Here is a 15,810-nt window from a genome sequence, read left to right on the forward strand (position 1 = left end):
GTGTGCAAAGAGAAAGAGTGTTAAGAGAAAGAGAAATTATAAATTAATTAGTTATTATAAAGTCAAAAAGGACTTTTCTTTAACAAAATAATCTCCAACAGAAATAAGCTTCTGAAAGAGTGAGACTCCATGACCAGAGAAGTTACTTGGCAGCAAATGTTATCTCACAGTTAAAACTCAAATACACCAGTCCCAATTATTTTTTGCCGTGATTAGTGTATAACTAACAAACTGCAGGCAAATTTTCAAAACCGAGATGATAGGCAAAGTTCTGTTATAATGCAGAATACAGAGCAGCAGGGTAAATAACCTCTCAACTTTCAGACTTCCTTGTTTAACGGTGAGTGGACAGACCCCAAAAGTTCCTGTACTACTTACTCTAATATTGGTGACTATTGCCAGCCTTGCTGCTTTTGTTGAATGCCAAGTCAGGACTGATATTATTTCAAAACTTAGGGGCAGCACGGTGACACAGTGGTTAGCACTGCTGCCTCACAGCGCCAGAGACCTGGGTTCAATTCCCGCTTCAGGCAACTGACTGTGTTGAGTTTGCACATTCTCCCAGTGTCTGCATGGGTTTCCTCCGGGTGCTCTGGTTTCCTCCCACATCCAAAAATGTGCGGGTTAAGTGAATTGGCCATGCTAAATTGCCTAGAGTGTTAGGTGAAGTGGTAAATGTAGGGGAATGGGTCTGCGTCGGTTGTGCTTCAGCAGGTCGGTGTGGACTTGTTGGGCCGAAGTTGACTTTGTTAGGCTAAAAACTAGCCCAGAAAACGGGATAAAAGTATTTTTATGTAATTATTTTGCGCATCTGAATCCAATTTCAACAGAAGAAAAATGCCCAACAATTCGTCAAGGTCACAGGTCATGTGTTAAGGTACACATGAAATACAAAGATCAAAGAAAAGTATCAGACCTATATATAAAAGGTCAAAAAAATTATGAAGCTTGAAACATTTAAAAGGTATCTGGATGGGTGTATGGATATGAAGGGTTTCAAGTACTGGCAAATGGGACTCCATTAATTTGGGATACCTGGTCAGCATGTACGAGGTCTGGTCAGCATGGATGAGTTGGACCGAAGAGTCGGTTTCCGTGCTGTATCTACCGAACAGCTTTTAGTTTGAACAATATAATAAAAGTCTTAAAGCCTGAAATCCTACTGTGTAATCTTTCCAGTTATTCAATGGAAATTCAAATGACCTTTTAAAAATTTAAAAGTCTGTGTGGGAATCATAACACCGTTTAGATATACTAGGATGAATATGTACCTTTCTAACTTAGCTTCAGTCACAAAGTGAAAACAATTCTGAAAGAATAGTTTAAACATGTGCAGTACCATATCTCCAAGTTCAACACTGAGGTCAACAGCAGCTGCTCCTGCTTCTTCATCACTATTATTTAGCTCAAAGGCTTTTTTGTAGCAACCACGAGCTCTGTTTTTATCTTGTACTATGTCATGATAGTAGTGGCCTAAGTAGCAGAATGTTCGTCCATTGTATGTGTCCAACTTGGCAGCCTACAGTCGGTTAAGAAGAAACTTAAGAATAAACTGGTAATGAAGTCAAAAATGAAAAAGACAACAGAAGAAACAAAATATCTTGACACTTTTGAAACTATAATTGGTTAGTATTAGACACATTGTAACAGAAACTGGAAAATATACCCTTCGATAGCTAAATTGTAACTGTTTTCTCCTCGTCTTCAACTTTCCATCATGGTACACTCGTTTGAATTTTAATTCCTAAATGAAATAGTTTGTCCTTAGAACCACAGATTAAGGAGGGGGGAGTTAGAATGCTGAGTCACACCTTTCTTTTGCATTATAAATCTATAATGATATTGAAGTAGCAATTATTTTAGCAAAGCTTCCATTATGTTTTCCTTAGTTTCACCTTGGAAAATGTGACAAGATGATCATAACTGCAAAAATATTGCGTACAATTAAGTACCCAAAAGAAATCCAAGCACAGTTACGACAGAAGATACAAAAATATAACTTTTATAAAGTTTGAATTCAGGTGTCTTAGCTTTCACTATTCAGAAATGTCTCTAATTCCAAGATTATACAGTAGTTTATTTTCAAAATCTTACAAAAAAATGCAAGGGAATCAATAAGTTATGGGTTAGAATTAAATACAGTATCCAATTGCCCTCTGGATGTTTCCTTTGAAAGGTTTAAACATGTACTTAGTTGTACTTTATGTTTCTTAATTCTTTTCATGTCAAAAATGGTTACGACATTTTGACAAGGTTTCATACGTGACTTCCAGCTTATTTAGTTTGTAGCAGGTAACATATGTTTAAATGAATGTTAAGCATTCACAGAGCATAAAGAATCTGTCGAACAATATCCAACTCTGTTATATCACATCAATCAGTTTCAATCCTTTCACTGACTTTATTCAAACCAGAGAATCAATAGAAATTTACCAATTAAATGAAGCTATGGTCTGCAGTCCATAGCCAATGATTGCATCCCTCTGCCTGGAGACAGACTACAAGGATGTGACAATTTGACTGAAGGGGTCAACTTCCAACCAGTAATCCTCTCAAGTAACATGATCACCAATCCCACTTCCGTAACTTCGGTCCCACCTAGCTCACAAGAACAGAGAACTAGGAACGGAAGAAGGCAATTCAACCCCTCAAGATTGCTTAGCCATTTATACACGAGGTTGATCTCATCTTGGTCCCAACTCCGCTTTCCTGCCTACTCTCCATAACCCTTCATCCCATTTAGAATGGGATAGAACTAAAAATTTATCTCCTTAAAATTATTTAGCGTCCCAGAATTCATCATATTCTTGGGTAGCGAATTTCATGACCCTTTGAAAAATCTAATTCTTCATCTTTATTTTAAATCTGGTACGCTTATCCCAAAATCAAGACTCCTATTCTAGCTTGCCTCAAAAGGGGAACTATTCCCTCTATGTCTACTTTGTCAATAACCTTTTAGATCTTATATACCTCATTTAGACAATATAGCCCAAAACTGCTCAATCTCACTTTATAAAATAAGTCCCTCATCTCTGGAAGTAATCTAGTGAATCTCCTCTGAAATGCCTCCAATGCAACTAATCCCTCAAGTAAGGAGGCCAAAACTGTATGCAATTGTAGCTCATTTGCTGCTGAAAAGTTTACCTATGCATTTGTTACCTTATTCCTAAACTATACTGGCCCGTCTTCCACTTTATACCCACCATGTACTTGAGCTCATTCAGACTTTCCAAATTATTACAGCACAGGAGACGGCGTTTCGGCTCATAGTACTGCAACTGGTGTGGGCACAAAATTTCGATCCATCTTTTGCCCATATCCTTGCACACTATTCCTAACCATATATTCATTAAATGCTCTCGTGAATGCCTCAGTTGAATCTGCTTCTATTTTCCAGGCAAAGAATCCCATACCTTAACTCCTCATTGTGTGAAAAAGATTTTTCTCATTGCAACTAATGAACTTGAAAGACCCTATACAGAGGAAAATGAACCTTCCACCTCAGCGAGCAAATCTACACCCTTCAGATTAAACAGTACAAAGGGCAGCAACTGTTAAAAGGTGCTGCTCACAGAGTACAAAACAAATGTAAAAGCATTGCACAAACAGGAAAAAAAAAAGACATAAGTGAACAATTTTGAATCACCTACAGATAAAATTGAAAAGAGAACTGGAAATGTGTGTAGACTTATTCTTAAGATACTCCACCAGTATGAACCACCAATCAAGAAAATTGAATGTGAACTACATAGCCAAATGATCAAAGAAAATCATACATCGACCGTATAACAGTCAGATTATACAGTAATACTGTTTTATTCCAATCTTTGAGGCATTTCAGGGAAAAGTTACACATTGAATTTCTTCAAAATTTAGGGATTTTCTTCATGCAATTTTTTAGCAATTTCTTCATACAGAAAAAATGTCAACAGATAGAACAGCTTTCTGGACAAGTGTGGACAAAAACCCTGAAATTAGCTAATACGTAACAATATACTACGGTACAATGGGCTGCAGTGTTTTCTTGGTTAGATGATTAATAAAATTTCATTTAAATCAATCTTACTAGCATCTCTGAGAATGCATATGATGAGTTAAAGCAAGATCAATGAGATTAGGTGATTTCTTAATAAGTCAGAAGTCATAATACCATTGTCTGAAATATTTAAGTTAAAAATCACACAACACCAGGCTATAGTCCCATTCAAAAAGATGAAAGATTTAACAGCAATTTATGTTTGTTCCACATATCATTTTAATTGCATGACACTTTCATATTTTGCTATAAATTGTGTCCTATGGTCTTGCCTCATTAGTTACCTGATGAAGAAGCAGCACTATGAAAGCTTGTACTTCTAAATAAACCTGTTGGACTATAATCTGGTGTTGTGTGATTTAGTTTTTCCACCCCAGTCTAACACCTCCACATGATGAAATATTTCAGCATTTACTTGCAGAATTTATACATTATAAGATCGATCATTATGGTTTCACAAACCTTTAACAAATGTGTAGCAGTTTTAGACTTGTCTTTTCTCATCACCTCCCCCATGAACCAGTAAGTTAGTCCAAGGTAGTAGTAATATTTTCCACACTCTGCTTTCAATTTCAGAGCTTTCTGGAAACTGTAGGTATACGCCAAAAAAGTTATCAGATTTATTTCTCCAAAAATAATTAGGATCATTTAACAGTGAAGATTTTGGAATTCATTCCTTACACAGGCTATTTTAAAACTCTGACTAATGTGGTCATGCAGTTGGTTTCAATATTCTTTCAGTCACCAGCAAGACATCAGTGAAACAGCAATCTAAACAATTGAGGTGGTACTGTATCAGCAATTCAGCTTTCTCTTAAGCCAAACCAGTGCTAAATTGTTGGCATTTATTCTTGCACAAGACCAAATTTTATCTCTATAATCTAAACACCAAGTTGCCTTTTCATTATTTGTAAATAGTTTTTTGCACTGTCTTTAGAAACAGTACATACGTGGCTACTACATATGAAAAATGGTGTGCAGATCACAACACAACGTCAAAATCTGTTGAAAACTCCTTTCTCAACTACATTTAAAGGATTTTTCCATTAAACATACAGGTGATTGATTTCCAAGTCCCTGTGTCACACAAAGAGTTAACCGATATTAGTAACTGAATTAATAACTAATTGCAGTAACTCTTTTGCGTTTGACAAAGTAGTTGTTTTGTATTGAGTTTGGGATTCCAGTTCCCTGATAATGCTACAGAGCAGACTAGGTACTAAGTCTCAAGTGTTTTCACCAGCATTGACAAAGGAATGAGAAAATATATAGGAAATGTGACAGTAGGTTTAAAATAATTTTAAAAATTATACCATCACTTTGCTTCATATGGGTTTTCCTCTAAGAAATCTGTTCACTCAGATTCCACTTTCTATTAAGGTCAATAAAAGTGCCCTTTGTTAGAATCTTGCTGGCACCTTGCACCTGTGGACCATGCAGGCCTCTTCCCACTTCCAAAACTCCATGCCAGGTTTCTTTGAAAGCTGGATTCCATCACTGCACTGTATCTACATTCTGAGTCTAAGGCAATAACTTCACCCCCTCAAAGAAGGTTCATGCTGTACTTAAGACTGCCATTAATGGAATAGATTACTTTCAGCTTGTCCTTTGCAAGCAAGTGTATGCTTCCATTTTGAGGGTACTCAATTCCTTAAAATTTCAGATTCCTCATAACATTTCTGAATTAACACATGTACACCATCATTCCTGTACTTGTAGCATCTCTTCCTATCTCAATAATGCTCAATGAAATCTTGATGGTTGGAAAGCTAAGACGATCAGGAGAGGGAAGAGTAAAATATCAGAATATTTTCATCAAAATAAAAAAAAGTGGGCTGGCTTCCACCTACCCATCCACCAATCTTCCAACTGAGGTTATTTTCAAACTTTTCTCCCCCATCCTGGAATATCTCCCCTCATCTGCAATCCACTACAGTGGAGAATTTATACTCTGCATTGTGAAATTCATTCTCAAATTAAACAACATTTGGGAGAAATCCATTTGGTTCAGGTCTGCATTACTTACTCTAATAGTAACATTGGTTGAGAACCAGAATGTGCCTTAGTTTTAAGAATTCTCACATGTTCAAATAAATTGGCAACATTCATTTTCCATGTTCATAACAAAGTGTCTATTTGAGTGAAGAATCCAATGTGTTACTACAACATAGGAATCAATTCATCACTGTCTATAGATGATTAATTGTGGAGATGGGGAAAGGAAAACCAATTTGAAAAGTGCCTAGTTGCAAAAGTATGCATTAGCAATATAAATTTCAAAAATTCCTTATGCTTCCAATATTTCTGGTTTGCAAACCTTAGTACGATATCTTTATAATTCAGATCTAGTTGATTAATTAGTGAAAAATTAAATGAGTTACAAACTAAAGCTTCTCTTTTCTATAAAAAAAAAATCAGGCCTAACATCTAATTCTGTAAGCAAAAAAGTATCTCTAATTTTATTTGCAAACACAAAGTGACCTCAGAGTTTAAAACCTCTCATACCTTTGTTCTGCTTGAATATAGTCTTTTTGGGCATAACTAACAAGGCCCTGGAGTTCCCATGTTTCTGCCACATCAGGACAAGAAGCTACAAGATCTGCTGCAATCTATCAGGTGAATGAAGAACATATTAATTAATCTTTCAAGAAAGATTTCAAATTCTGCTGAATATCTATGCAATGGATTGTTGCTGATTGGAAAAAAAAAATTATAAAACAACTAAGATCTAAATTTCATGCATGTAAACATTTTCCTACAGTTTTTACATTGTACTAGAATTACTTTTTCTTGCTTTCAATGAAGAAAATGCAACCATTCAAAACAGCGAATTTCAGTTGCATTTACAAAGTGAAAATAATGTTGACAACTATTAGAACATTTGCTTCACATGTACTTGCATATTATTAAGAAGTTTTCAAAACAAACAAACCTGAGATGCTTGCTTCATCAGACCCTTGTTCAAACAAGCTTGTCCTTTCAAGGCAAGTAGTGTTGGTTCATTGGAGTCAGGAAGCTAAAGAGGTAGCAACATTCAAATTATGTCGCAAAGATCAGTCAATTGTTTCTATATTCTCGCTAACATTTCAAACCCTACTTTGGACAAGGTAATTCCTGCTCAGCTATTTCTGAATTAATACGGAGCAGGAGAATGGATTTTAAGTGACTAGAAGATCTCCATAAACTATGTGAGCTCTAAGAAAATATCAGAAGTGAATCCATGAGCTATAAATCATCAGTAGAATATTAGTATTACACTACATCTTTTGGTAACTTGAAGATGATGACCAGGATTCAGCAGCATTGTGATCACCCAAAGTCCTGTCACCTTGCCATGTGTGTAAGCTAAACAGACGTTATAATAAAGAACAGAAAAGCTAAGACAATTTCTAAAAAGCCTCCAATTTCAACAATGCAAACTTTGTTTAACAGACAAAAAAAAATTCAATTCAATAGCAAGTAATCCCTCAAAATAAACTGATTTTCCCTTAACCAGTAATTTTGAACAAAACTTCTGGATACAATGTATATTACTGTTAATAGGAAAAGAATAAGGACTTCACATGAAAAATAGTACAGTTTTTACTTTGCCTCCTTCACAGTGTCTTACCTGTTCCAAGATATCAAAGGCTTTCTCTATATTATTTGCATCACCAGATTTGATCATTGCATCTGCTTGTAAATGAAGCAACTTGTGTTTTTGCTGTGTATTCCCATAATGACCACTGCTTTCCAACAGCTCCAAACCTATGGACATGAATCACAAACAAAATCTGTAACAAACTTCAGCTCCTAATTTGATTTCACTGAATACAAAAAATACTTTAATATTGCACTAGCAATTTTAATGTTGAAATTTAATGAGATAATTTTCAATGACAGATAAAGTTAATAACTTTTTGGTGATGTAGTAAACATTATGATTTTGAGGGCTCCCCTTCAACAGTTTTTTGAATATTTAGCTCCTGGCTAGTCTTTATTCCTGTTGAGCATTTGGGCTTGGAGGAATCTGCCCTGAAGTAATTTCCCATCATCTATTTACACACAGATTTTCATAACACCAAATTCCTTCCTTTCAGCGGCTATTTAATGAGCTATCAAATGTTATGAATTTTACTTTGACACCAGCAACATACTTCATTTGTTTTGTTGGAAGGATCATTCCTCTTTGTTGTTCTGCTCTTTATGGGTATGTCTTAAAATGCCACACATCTTTGTAACACAGTCTGTATCACCTGCTTGATCTCTTGAGCCCAGTTAAGAGATACTGGTAAGGCATGCATTTGTCAAGTGAAAAAGTGATGCTTACTATTAATAAGTGCAGCATGACATGGCTGAAACCTGGGGTCAAAGTATGGGCTGTTTAAATGTAAAAATACTGCTTTTCATTCCAGAAAAATGGGGTTGCCTTTTACATTGTGATGTATAGTACTTGCAAAAGTAGATACATCTCAAAAAAAGTAAGGAAAAAGAAATCGGAGATGGAGGCACAAACAATGAGATGAGATATGAAAATGGAAGTAGCAGTGGAGACAAACAGACAATTAGACTGAGCTATATTAATTTTTATCCAGGAATAACATAGGAATGATTAATTAGCATATGATTCCTTTTATATGTAAACAAAAGAACATTTCCTACCACTTCTGCAGGAGCTAATTGTTGCTTCATATTTGTGCATCCGGAACTGGATCTCTGCTAGGTAAAACCATGCTATTGTTGCTGAATGTGCCTGCTTTAATCCTGTAATACAAGTAACATTTCTCTCAAGTCTTGTAAGAGATCGAACATTCAGATCAAACAACATATATTTAACATTATAAAACATCCTGAGGCACTAAGACACCACCAGGTCACATGGAGATATGAGATCAAATGATCAGATATTTGGTAAATGAGTAGGTTTCAAGGCATGTTGTAAAACATTAAAAAGTGAGGAAGGACCTGGAGAAGTACAGGAACAGCAATCACAACTTGGCAACCAGGAAACACAGATACCTCAGCAGGTTGTGGAGCTAGAGGAAAGTACTGAGAAAGTGAAGGATTTGAAAACAAGGACTAAGATTGTAAGATCAAGATGCTGCTTGACTAGGAGTCATGTAGATCAGTAAGCACAATGGTGATAGGAAAACAGGACTTGGTGGAAGTTAAGGTGTGGGCCTCAAGTTCACAGAGTAGAATGTGGGAGATCAGCAGGAATGCATTGGAAGTCTGGAGGTAATAATGGCATGAATGAGAACAGATAAAGAGATGCCTTGAGCCTGCTTAAAACATACTGGTGAGTAATGCATGCATTTGTGAAGTGAAAAATTGAGGCTTAATATCAATGAATGCAGTGTGACATTGTTGAAACCTGGGGTCAACATGTCAGCTATTTAAATGTAAAAATACTGTTTTTCAGGTCAGAAAAGTGGTGTTGCCTTTTACATTGTGATAAGGCTTATTGCAAATATATCAAATCAACTTTTTGCACTGATATCCTAAATTCCTCCATCATTGAGGACAGACATATTTGTGGGCATCCTCATCCAACGAGCAGTTTTACTCTCCACCATCATACTTAACAGGATGTAGTATGACTGCACAGCTTAGATCTGATCCAATGGTTGTGCAATTGCTAACTCTGTTAATTGCTTGCTGATTTTGCTCTTTGTCATGCAAGTAATCCTGTGTTGTAGCTTCAGCAGGGTGACACCTCATTTTTAAGTATGCCTGCTGTTGTTTCTGGCATATCCTCCTACACTCTTCATTGAACCAGTGCTGATTCCCTCGCTTGACAGTAATTATACAGTGGGAGACATACCAAACCATGAGGTTGCAGATTGTATTTGAATACAGGATGAGTATGCACATCCTGAGCATGCACAGAAATGACTCTGGCATTTCTTGGCTTAGTCTTTCGGAGGGGAAGCTGAAAATGTGTTGATGGAAAAGCGCAGCAAGTCAGGCAGCAACCAAGGAGCAGGAGAATAGACATTTCGGGCATGAACCCTTCTTCAGGAAGCCTGCCTGACCTGCTCCGCTTTTCCAGCAACACATTTTCAGCTCTGCCTCCAGCATCTGCAGTCCTCACTTTCTCCTTTGGGAGGGGAAGGCTTGTTTGGTGGGAAAGTGAAGGAAGGAAAGATTTATTGAACTTTCTGCAATTGTCTACCTTTTGGAGAACATACCTCTGCAAAGTCAAGGAATTCTGTATAGTTCACAGGCACAATACTTTTTCTCATATAATTCAACTTTAGTCTATTTTAATTTGTAATTAACACTGAAATGTTTTCAAATTTCTTTTTTATGAATGATCATTTCAAAATGTAATTGCACCGCATCCAAAACTGCACATATACAACTAAAATTTAATGTGATTTTTATAAATACATTTGACGAGCCATTTGAAATGAAATGATGGGTTCCTTAAAAGTGTATTTTCAATTCCACAATTTATAAGTAATCTAGGAAGAGTTCAAATTAATAGTACCAGTTCCCAAAAATGAAATGCTGAAACCCACAACTACACTATTACAGAAAAAGCAATGGAACCATACTGTCAGAGGAGGCTTGTAACATTGTATCTGCTGCGGGTGATCCAGAAACATCCTAGACAAAATTGACAATCACACTTCGACCCCACAGTTCCAGGTATCCACACCACCAACTTAGAATGTATACAACACAGTCAAATAGCAGGAGGTTATCCTTACACTGCCCTAAAAGCTTGTTTTAACTCCAAGTGGTTTCATCTATCACTTCATAATGATCAGTTCCATAAATGAATCAACCAATTCACTCTACATATATACCCATGTTTCCATGCATGTGTTAAGGCAAATTTGTGCTTGAAACCAACAACCATTAGAAATTAGGTTGAATCTAGTCCAACTTATTTTAAAATGAAACAGTTAGCAGATCACATCTTTTCTGAATTTGGAAAGATATCCTGGCCTAAATAAATTAGCAATAAAAACAGAAAATACTGTAGAAACTCAACAAGTCTGATTGTTTTCTAATCCAAAAGATACTGAGTTAATATTTCAAGCCTAATATAACTCTGCTGAGGAAGTCACCACAAGATTTCTAGCATCCAGATTATTTTTACTTTTAATTAAATCTGCAATTGTAAACAGAAAAATCGACATTAAAATATACATTTTCACTAAACGTGTTTTTGAAAATCAAGAAATAATACAATCAGATTAACTTTCAGAGATTCTTCAGCCAGACACATTACAAATGGTGTATTATATAACCTATTATTGTAGACTTATCACACAAGTATAATTCCAAATGAAACAACCTAAAAAAACTACCTGTAGTTAAGTTCTTTGCAGCTTCTTCATATTTCTTTTCTTGCATAGCTTTGATTCCAACTCCAATAAGACCTAGCCCATTTGTTGGTTCAGTTATATTAAGTCTTGAATAACATTGCAAAGCTTCTTCACTAAAGCTCTCTATTTAAAATTAGAAGATGGTTTAGTACAGTAACATAACCTGATTATCAAGTCTGTAGTGGTGCATAAAAAGATTATCTACCATCGAAGGTATCCTCAGCACATTGCAGAAATTTGCTACTAACAGTATCGATAGCAAGCTTCAAAAGTGTGAGAAAGACAATAGGATAGAAAACAAATATGCTTCAACAGTAGCATGTTAAGAAACAACCTAATTCCAATAATACCCCTGCTAGGAGCTAATAGAGAAGCTGAAACACTTGAAATGTTCAATGCCAATCAATCAATTTAAACATGTTGATTGAGAAGTTTTAAAAAGGTTAATTTAGACTGGCATATTCTTCTTTAACCTGCACCAAACCCCATGTACTAGAGATAAATGTTTAAGACTCAGTTCTGAATCAAAAAATTGCTTTCTTATTCAAACTATTTTACCTTTCAAAGATTGAGCAAGTCATTTTTATCAAAACAAGAAGTACCAGTGTTAGAAAATTGTGCTCTTTCCTACAAGTGTCAACATTATGTACAAATCAAAGTTGTACTGACCATAGAAACACTCCCTCTTGGTTTTATTTCAATAATGGCCCTTAACTCCAGCATCAAGATCATGCCTCTTAATGTACAGTATGAATTTCTTCAGTTCTCAGACAATTAAATCTTTATTAATTCTGCAAGACTCTCAATTTGTGCCAAATTATGGATACTTTTCTGCTTTGTGAGATCTGAACCACCTGGTGTCAGTTGTCTAAAGAGTTATTATTTTAAATCTACCTGTCTGGATAAAATGCATGGCAAGTACTTCGAGTGAAGAAGAAGAATCAGGATACTGGGTTATCAAAGTTTCACATGCTAGTTTTAGCTTATTTCCTTCATGTGGCAGCTGAAAGAAAGAAGTTTTAACAAAGTTACATAATTACATTTTCAAACTACTATGGCTTTGATTTTAAGCAACCTCAAGTAAAATAAAACATATCATAAATCATGTATTAAGTTAAAACTGAAGCTGGAGAAGTGCATTATCACTGGAGTCCCAATACACCATAGTTGTAACATAAAATAAAAATAAATTTCTCCAGTTACCAAAATATATACCATATCTATATCAGGTTTTAAACAACAAGATTAATTAGGTTTAAGAAATACAATTATTGATTTATCAAAACAAAATATATTAATTTAAAATGCAATGCTTGTTTAACATAGTCAGTAATATAGAAGTATATTAGCTTATTTCTCTAAATATTCACCAGACATACATTAAAAAAGGAAGCACTGAAGATGACCAGGAGGCAGATGTACTCTGGATGGAGGACGTCACTCTCGATCACAAACAGTAGATTGGCAGCACTAATACTAGGAGAAAGCGAGGACTGCAGATGCTGGAGATCAGAGATGAAAATGTGTTGCTGGAAAAGTGCAGCAGGTCAGGCAGCATCCAAGGAACAGGAGAATCGAGGTTTCAGGCATTCCTGAAGAAGGGCTTATGCCCAAAACGTCAATACTCCTGTTCCTTGGATGCTGCCTGACCTGCTGCACTTTTCCAGCAACACATTTTCAGCACTCATACTAACCAAAGTAGCCAATTCCTAAAGATCATAGCTACTAGATTAGTTCTGTGGCAGGTCATGAGACAACCATCAAGAGGGGAAAATTTAACTATCGGAGTGACTACCCATGTGGAGCCAAAGCCTGTCTTCACACTGGATCTATCTCAATCATGTTTTAACCATAACCAGAGAGCTAAAACACACAGATTTGGAACAGATTTAGCAACTCAAAACTAGCTATCCACGTGTGTCATTAACAGCAGAATTCAATTCATGTGTTCTCATGGCCTGGATTATCCCTCTCTCTACCATCAAGCTAAGAGATCAATGCTGGTTCAATGAAGACTGTAGAAGAGCATGCCAAAAGCAGCAGACATACCTAAAAATGAAGTGACAATCTGGTGAAGTTATAGCACAGGACTATTTGCATGTCAAGGAGTAGAAGCAGCATGCAACAGACAGGGTAAAAATGATCCCACAATCAACAGATCTCTGCAGTTCTGCTACAAGCATTCATGAATGGCACTGGACAATTAAACAACGAACAGGAGGTGGAGATCACACGTACAACTATAATCTCAATGACATGGGATGGCCAGCGCAATAGTGCGTAAAACAAGGCTGAAGTATTTCCATCCATTCTCAGCCAGGTGTGCCAAATGAATGATCAGTTGCATCCTCCACCTGACATCCTCAGGATCAAAAATGCCAGACATCAACCAATTCAATTTCATCCCAGAAAATATCAGAGACACTTGAAGACATTGGATACTGCAAAGGCTTTGTACCCTGCCAACATTCCAGCAATAGTACTGAAGGCATGTGCTCTAGTAGCTGCCAAACCCCTACCAAAATACATAAGCAGGAGGCTGGAAGAACACAGGAAGTCAGGCAGCATCAGGCGCAGGGTGTGAAGTCAACATTTCGGGAGTGGAGATGGGGTAGGGGGAGTTACGGCAGACAAAACAAAACTGCAGATGCTGCAATCCAAAGTAGATTTCAGCACAGATACAACAGGGCCATCTATCTCACAATGTGGAAAATTGTCAAGCATGTCTTGCATAAAGCAAGACAAATGCTGCCTAGCCAACTTGTGCCTGGTCAGTCTACTGTTGATCATTAACAAAGTCTTGGAAGGAGTCTTGGATATTGCTGATAAGCTGTAATAGCAAAGAAACTACTCGCTTACTGTTGCACAGTTTGGGTTCCATCAGGATCATTTGGCTCCTGACCTCATTACAACCTTAGTTACAACGTGGACAAAAGGATTGACTAGAGATGAGGTGACTGTCTTTAACATGAAGGTAGCACCTGCCAGAGAAGCACATGAAGAAGCCGGAGCAAAATTAGGTTAATGGGAATTAAGATGGAAATGCTTTGGTGGTTGAGATCATAACTGATACAAAAGGAAGATTCATAGAATCCCTAGTGTACAAACAGGTCACTTGTGCCAAGTCCACACGAGCTATCTGGAAAGAATCCCACCCAGACCCACCCCCATAAGTTATCCCTGCAATCCTGCATTTTCAGTGGGTAATCCACCTAACTTACACATCCATGGACTATGGGCAATTTAGCATGCCCCATCCACCTAACCTGCACATCTTTGGACTATGGGAGGAAACTCGAGCACCCAAAGGAAACCCATGCAGCCACAGGGAGAATGTGCAAACTCTACACAGTCACCAGAGGTTGGAATTGAACCTGAATCCCTGGCATTGTGAAGCAGCCCACTATGCCAACCCTGGTCATGGCTCTTGGTCAATCATCTCACCTTCAAGACATCACTGCACAAGTTCCTCAGGGTAGTATTAAGACCAACTATTTTCAACAACTTCATCAATGGCATTCTCTTCATAAGGTCACAAGTTGCATGTTTACTTATCACTGCATAATGTTCAGCACTAGTTATGACTCCTCAGAGGCTGATGCATCAGTTGCAGCAAGATTCAGACATTATTCAGGCTTCAGCTGATAATTGACAAGTAACTATCTCTCCACACAAGTTTCAGGCAATGACCATCTCCAACTACACAGAATCTAACTATCATGCCTGGATATTCAACAGCAGCACCACTACGGAGTCTCCACCAACTTCCTGCAGGCTTATGAGCAGAAAGTGAATTAGATCAGTCACATTAATACTGTGGCTACAACAGCACAACAACATTTCGAAATTCTGAAGTAACTCACCTCCTGATTCTCCAAAGTTTGTCCACCATCTACAAAGTAAAAGGTAGGAGTGCAGTGGAATTCACTCCATTTGCTAAATGGTGCAAGTCAACACCACTCAAGACGCTCAACTTTATGCAAGACAAAGCAGCTTGCTTGAATGGTAACCCATCCACCTACTTCAAGATTCACTACCATCATCACCATTGCACAGTGGCAGTGGTGCATATCATTTATATAATAAGGTGCAGTAACACACAAAGCCTCCTCCAATAGCACCAAGAACAACAGATGTATGGGAACATCACTATCTGCAAGTTTTCATCGAAGGGACACCAGATCCTACCCGGAACTACATTAGCAGGTCAAACTCTTGAAACTCCCAAAATTCTTAAACTGGCTGAGTACAACCAAATGATGACAACTATGATTGTTTTAGACCATTCATTTCAGTCCCTTTGCTGCCGCAGCCACTAAATCCAACGACCACGAGGTCCTTCATCAAGACCTTCCATCCAATAGAACATCAAGAGTGGGTATTTTTATCAATGATTACACAATGTTCAGGAGCATTGCTAACTTCTCAAATATTAAAGCAGTCTGTGGTCACAGG

The 15,810-nt window shown here is 37.1% G+C and overlaps 1 protein-coding gene across 1 annotated transcript in view; it reads right to left on the reverse strand.

Annotated features, from left to right (window-relative positions):
• The window catches only part of skic3 (SKI3 subunit of superkiller complex), a 115,694-nt gene that overhangs the window by 71,753 nt on the left and 28,131 nt on the right, over positions 1-15,810 (reverse strand). The window contains exons 8-15 of the mRNA XM_060844228.1: positions 12,250-12,358; positions 11,338-11,478; positions 8,678-8,779; positions 7,647-7,783; positions 6,969-7,052; positions 6,542-6,645; positions 4,499-4,625; positions 1,340-1,519 (exon numbers count right to left, since the gene is read on the reverse strand). Of these exons, the coding sequence (XP_060700211.1) occupies positions 1,340-1,519; positions 4,499-4,625; positions 6,542-6,645; positions 6,969-7,052; positions 7,647-7,783; positions 8,678-8,779; positions 11,338-11,478; positions 12,250-12,358 (984 nt within the window). The remainder of the gene's footprint in view (positions 1-1,339; positions 1,520-4,498; positions 4,626-6,541; positions 6,646-6,968; positions 7,053-7,646; positions 7,784-8,677; positions 8,780-11,337; positions 11,479-12,249; positions 12,359-15,810) is intronic.

This window comes from Hemiscyllium ocellatum, chromosome 2 (genome assembly GCF_020745735.1).
Source record: "Hemiscyllium ocellatum isolate sHemOce1 chromosome 2, sHemOce1.pat.X.cur, whole genome shotgun sequence".
Taxonomy (NCBI): domain Eukaryota; kingdom Metazoa; phylum Chordata; class Chondrichthyes; order Orectolobiformes; family Hemiscylliidae; genus Hemiscyllium; species Hemiscyllium ocellatum.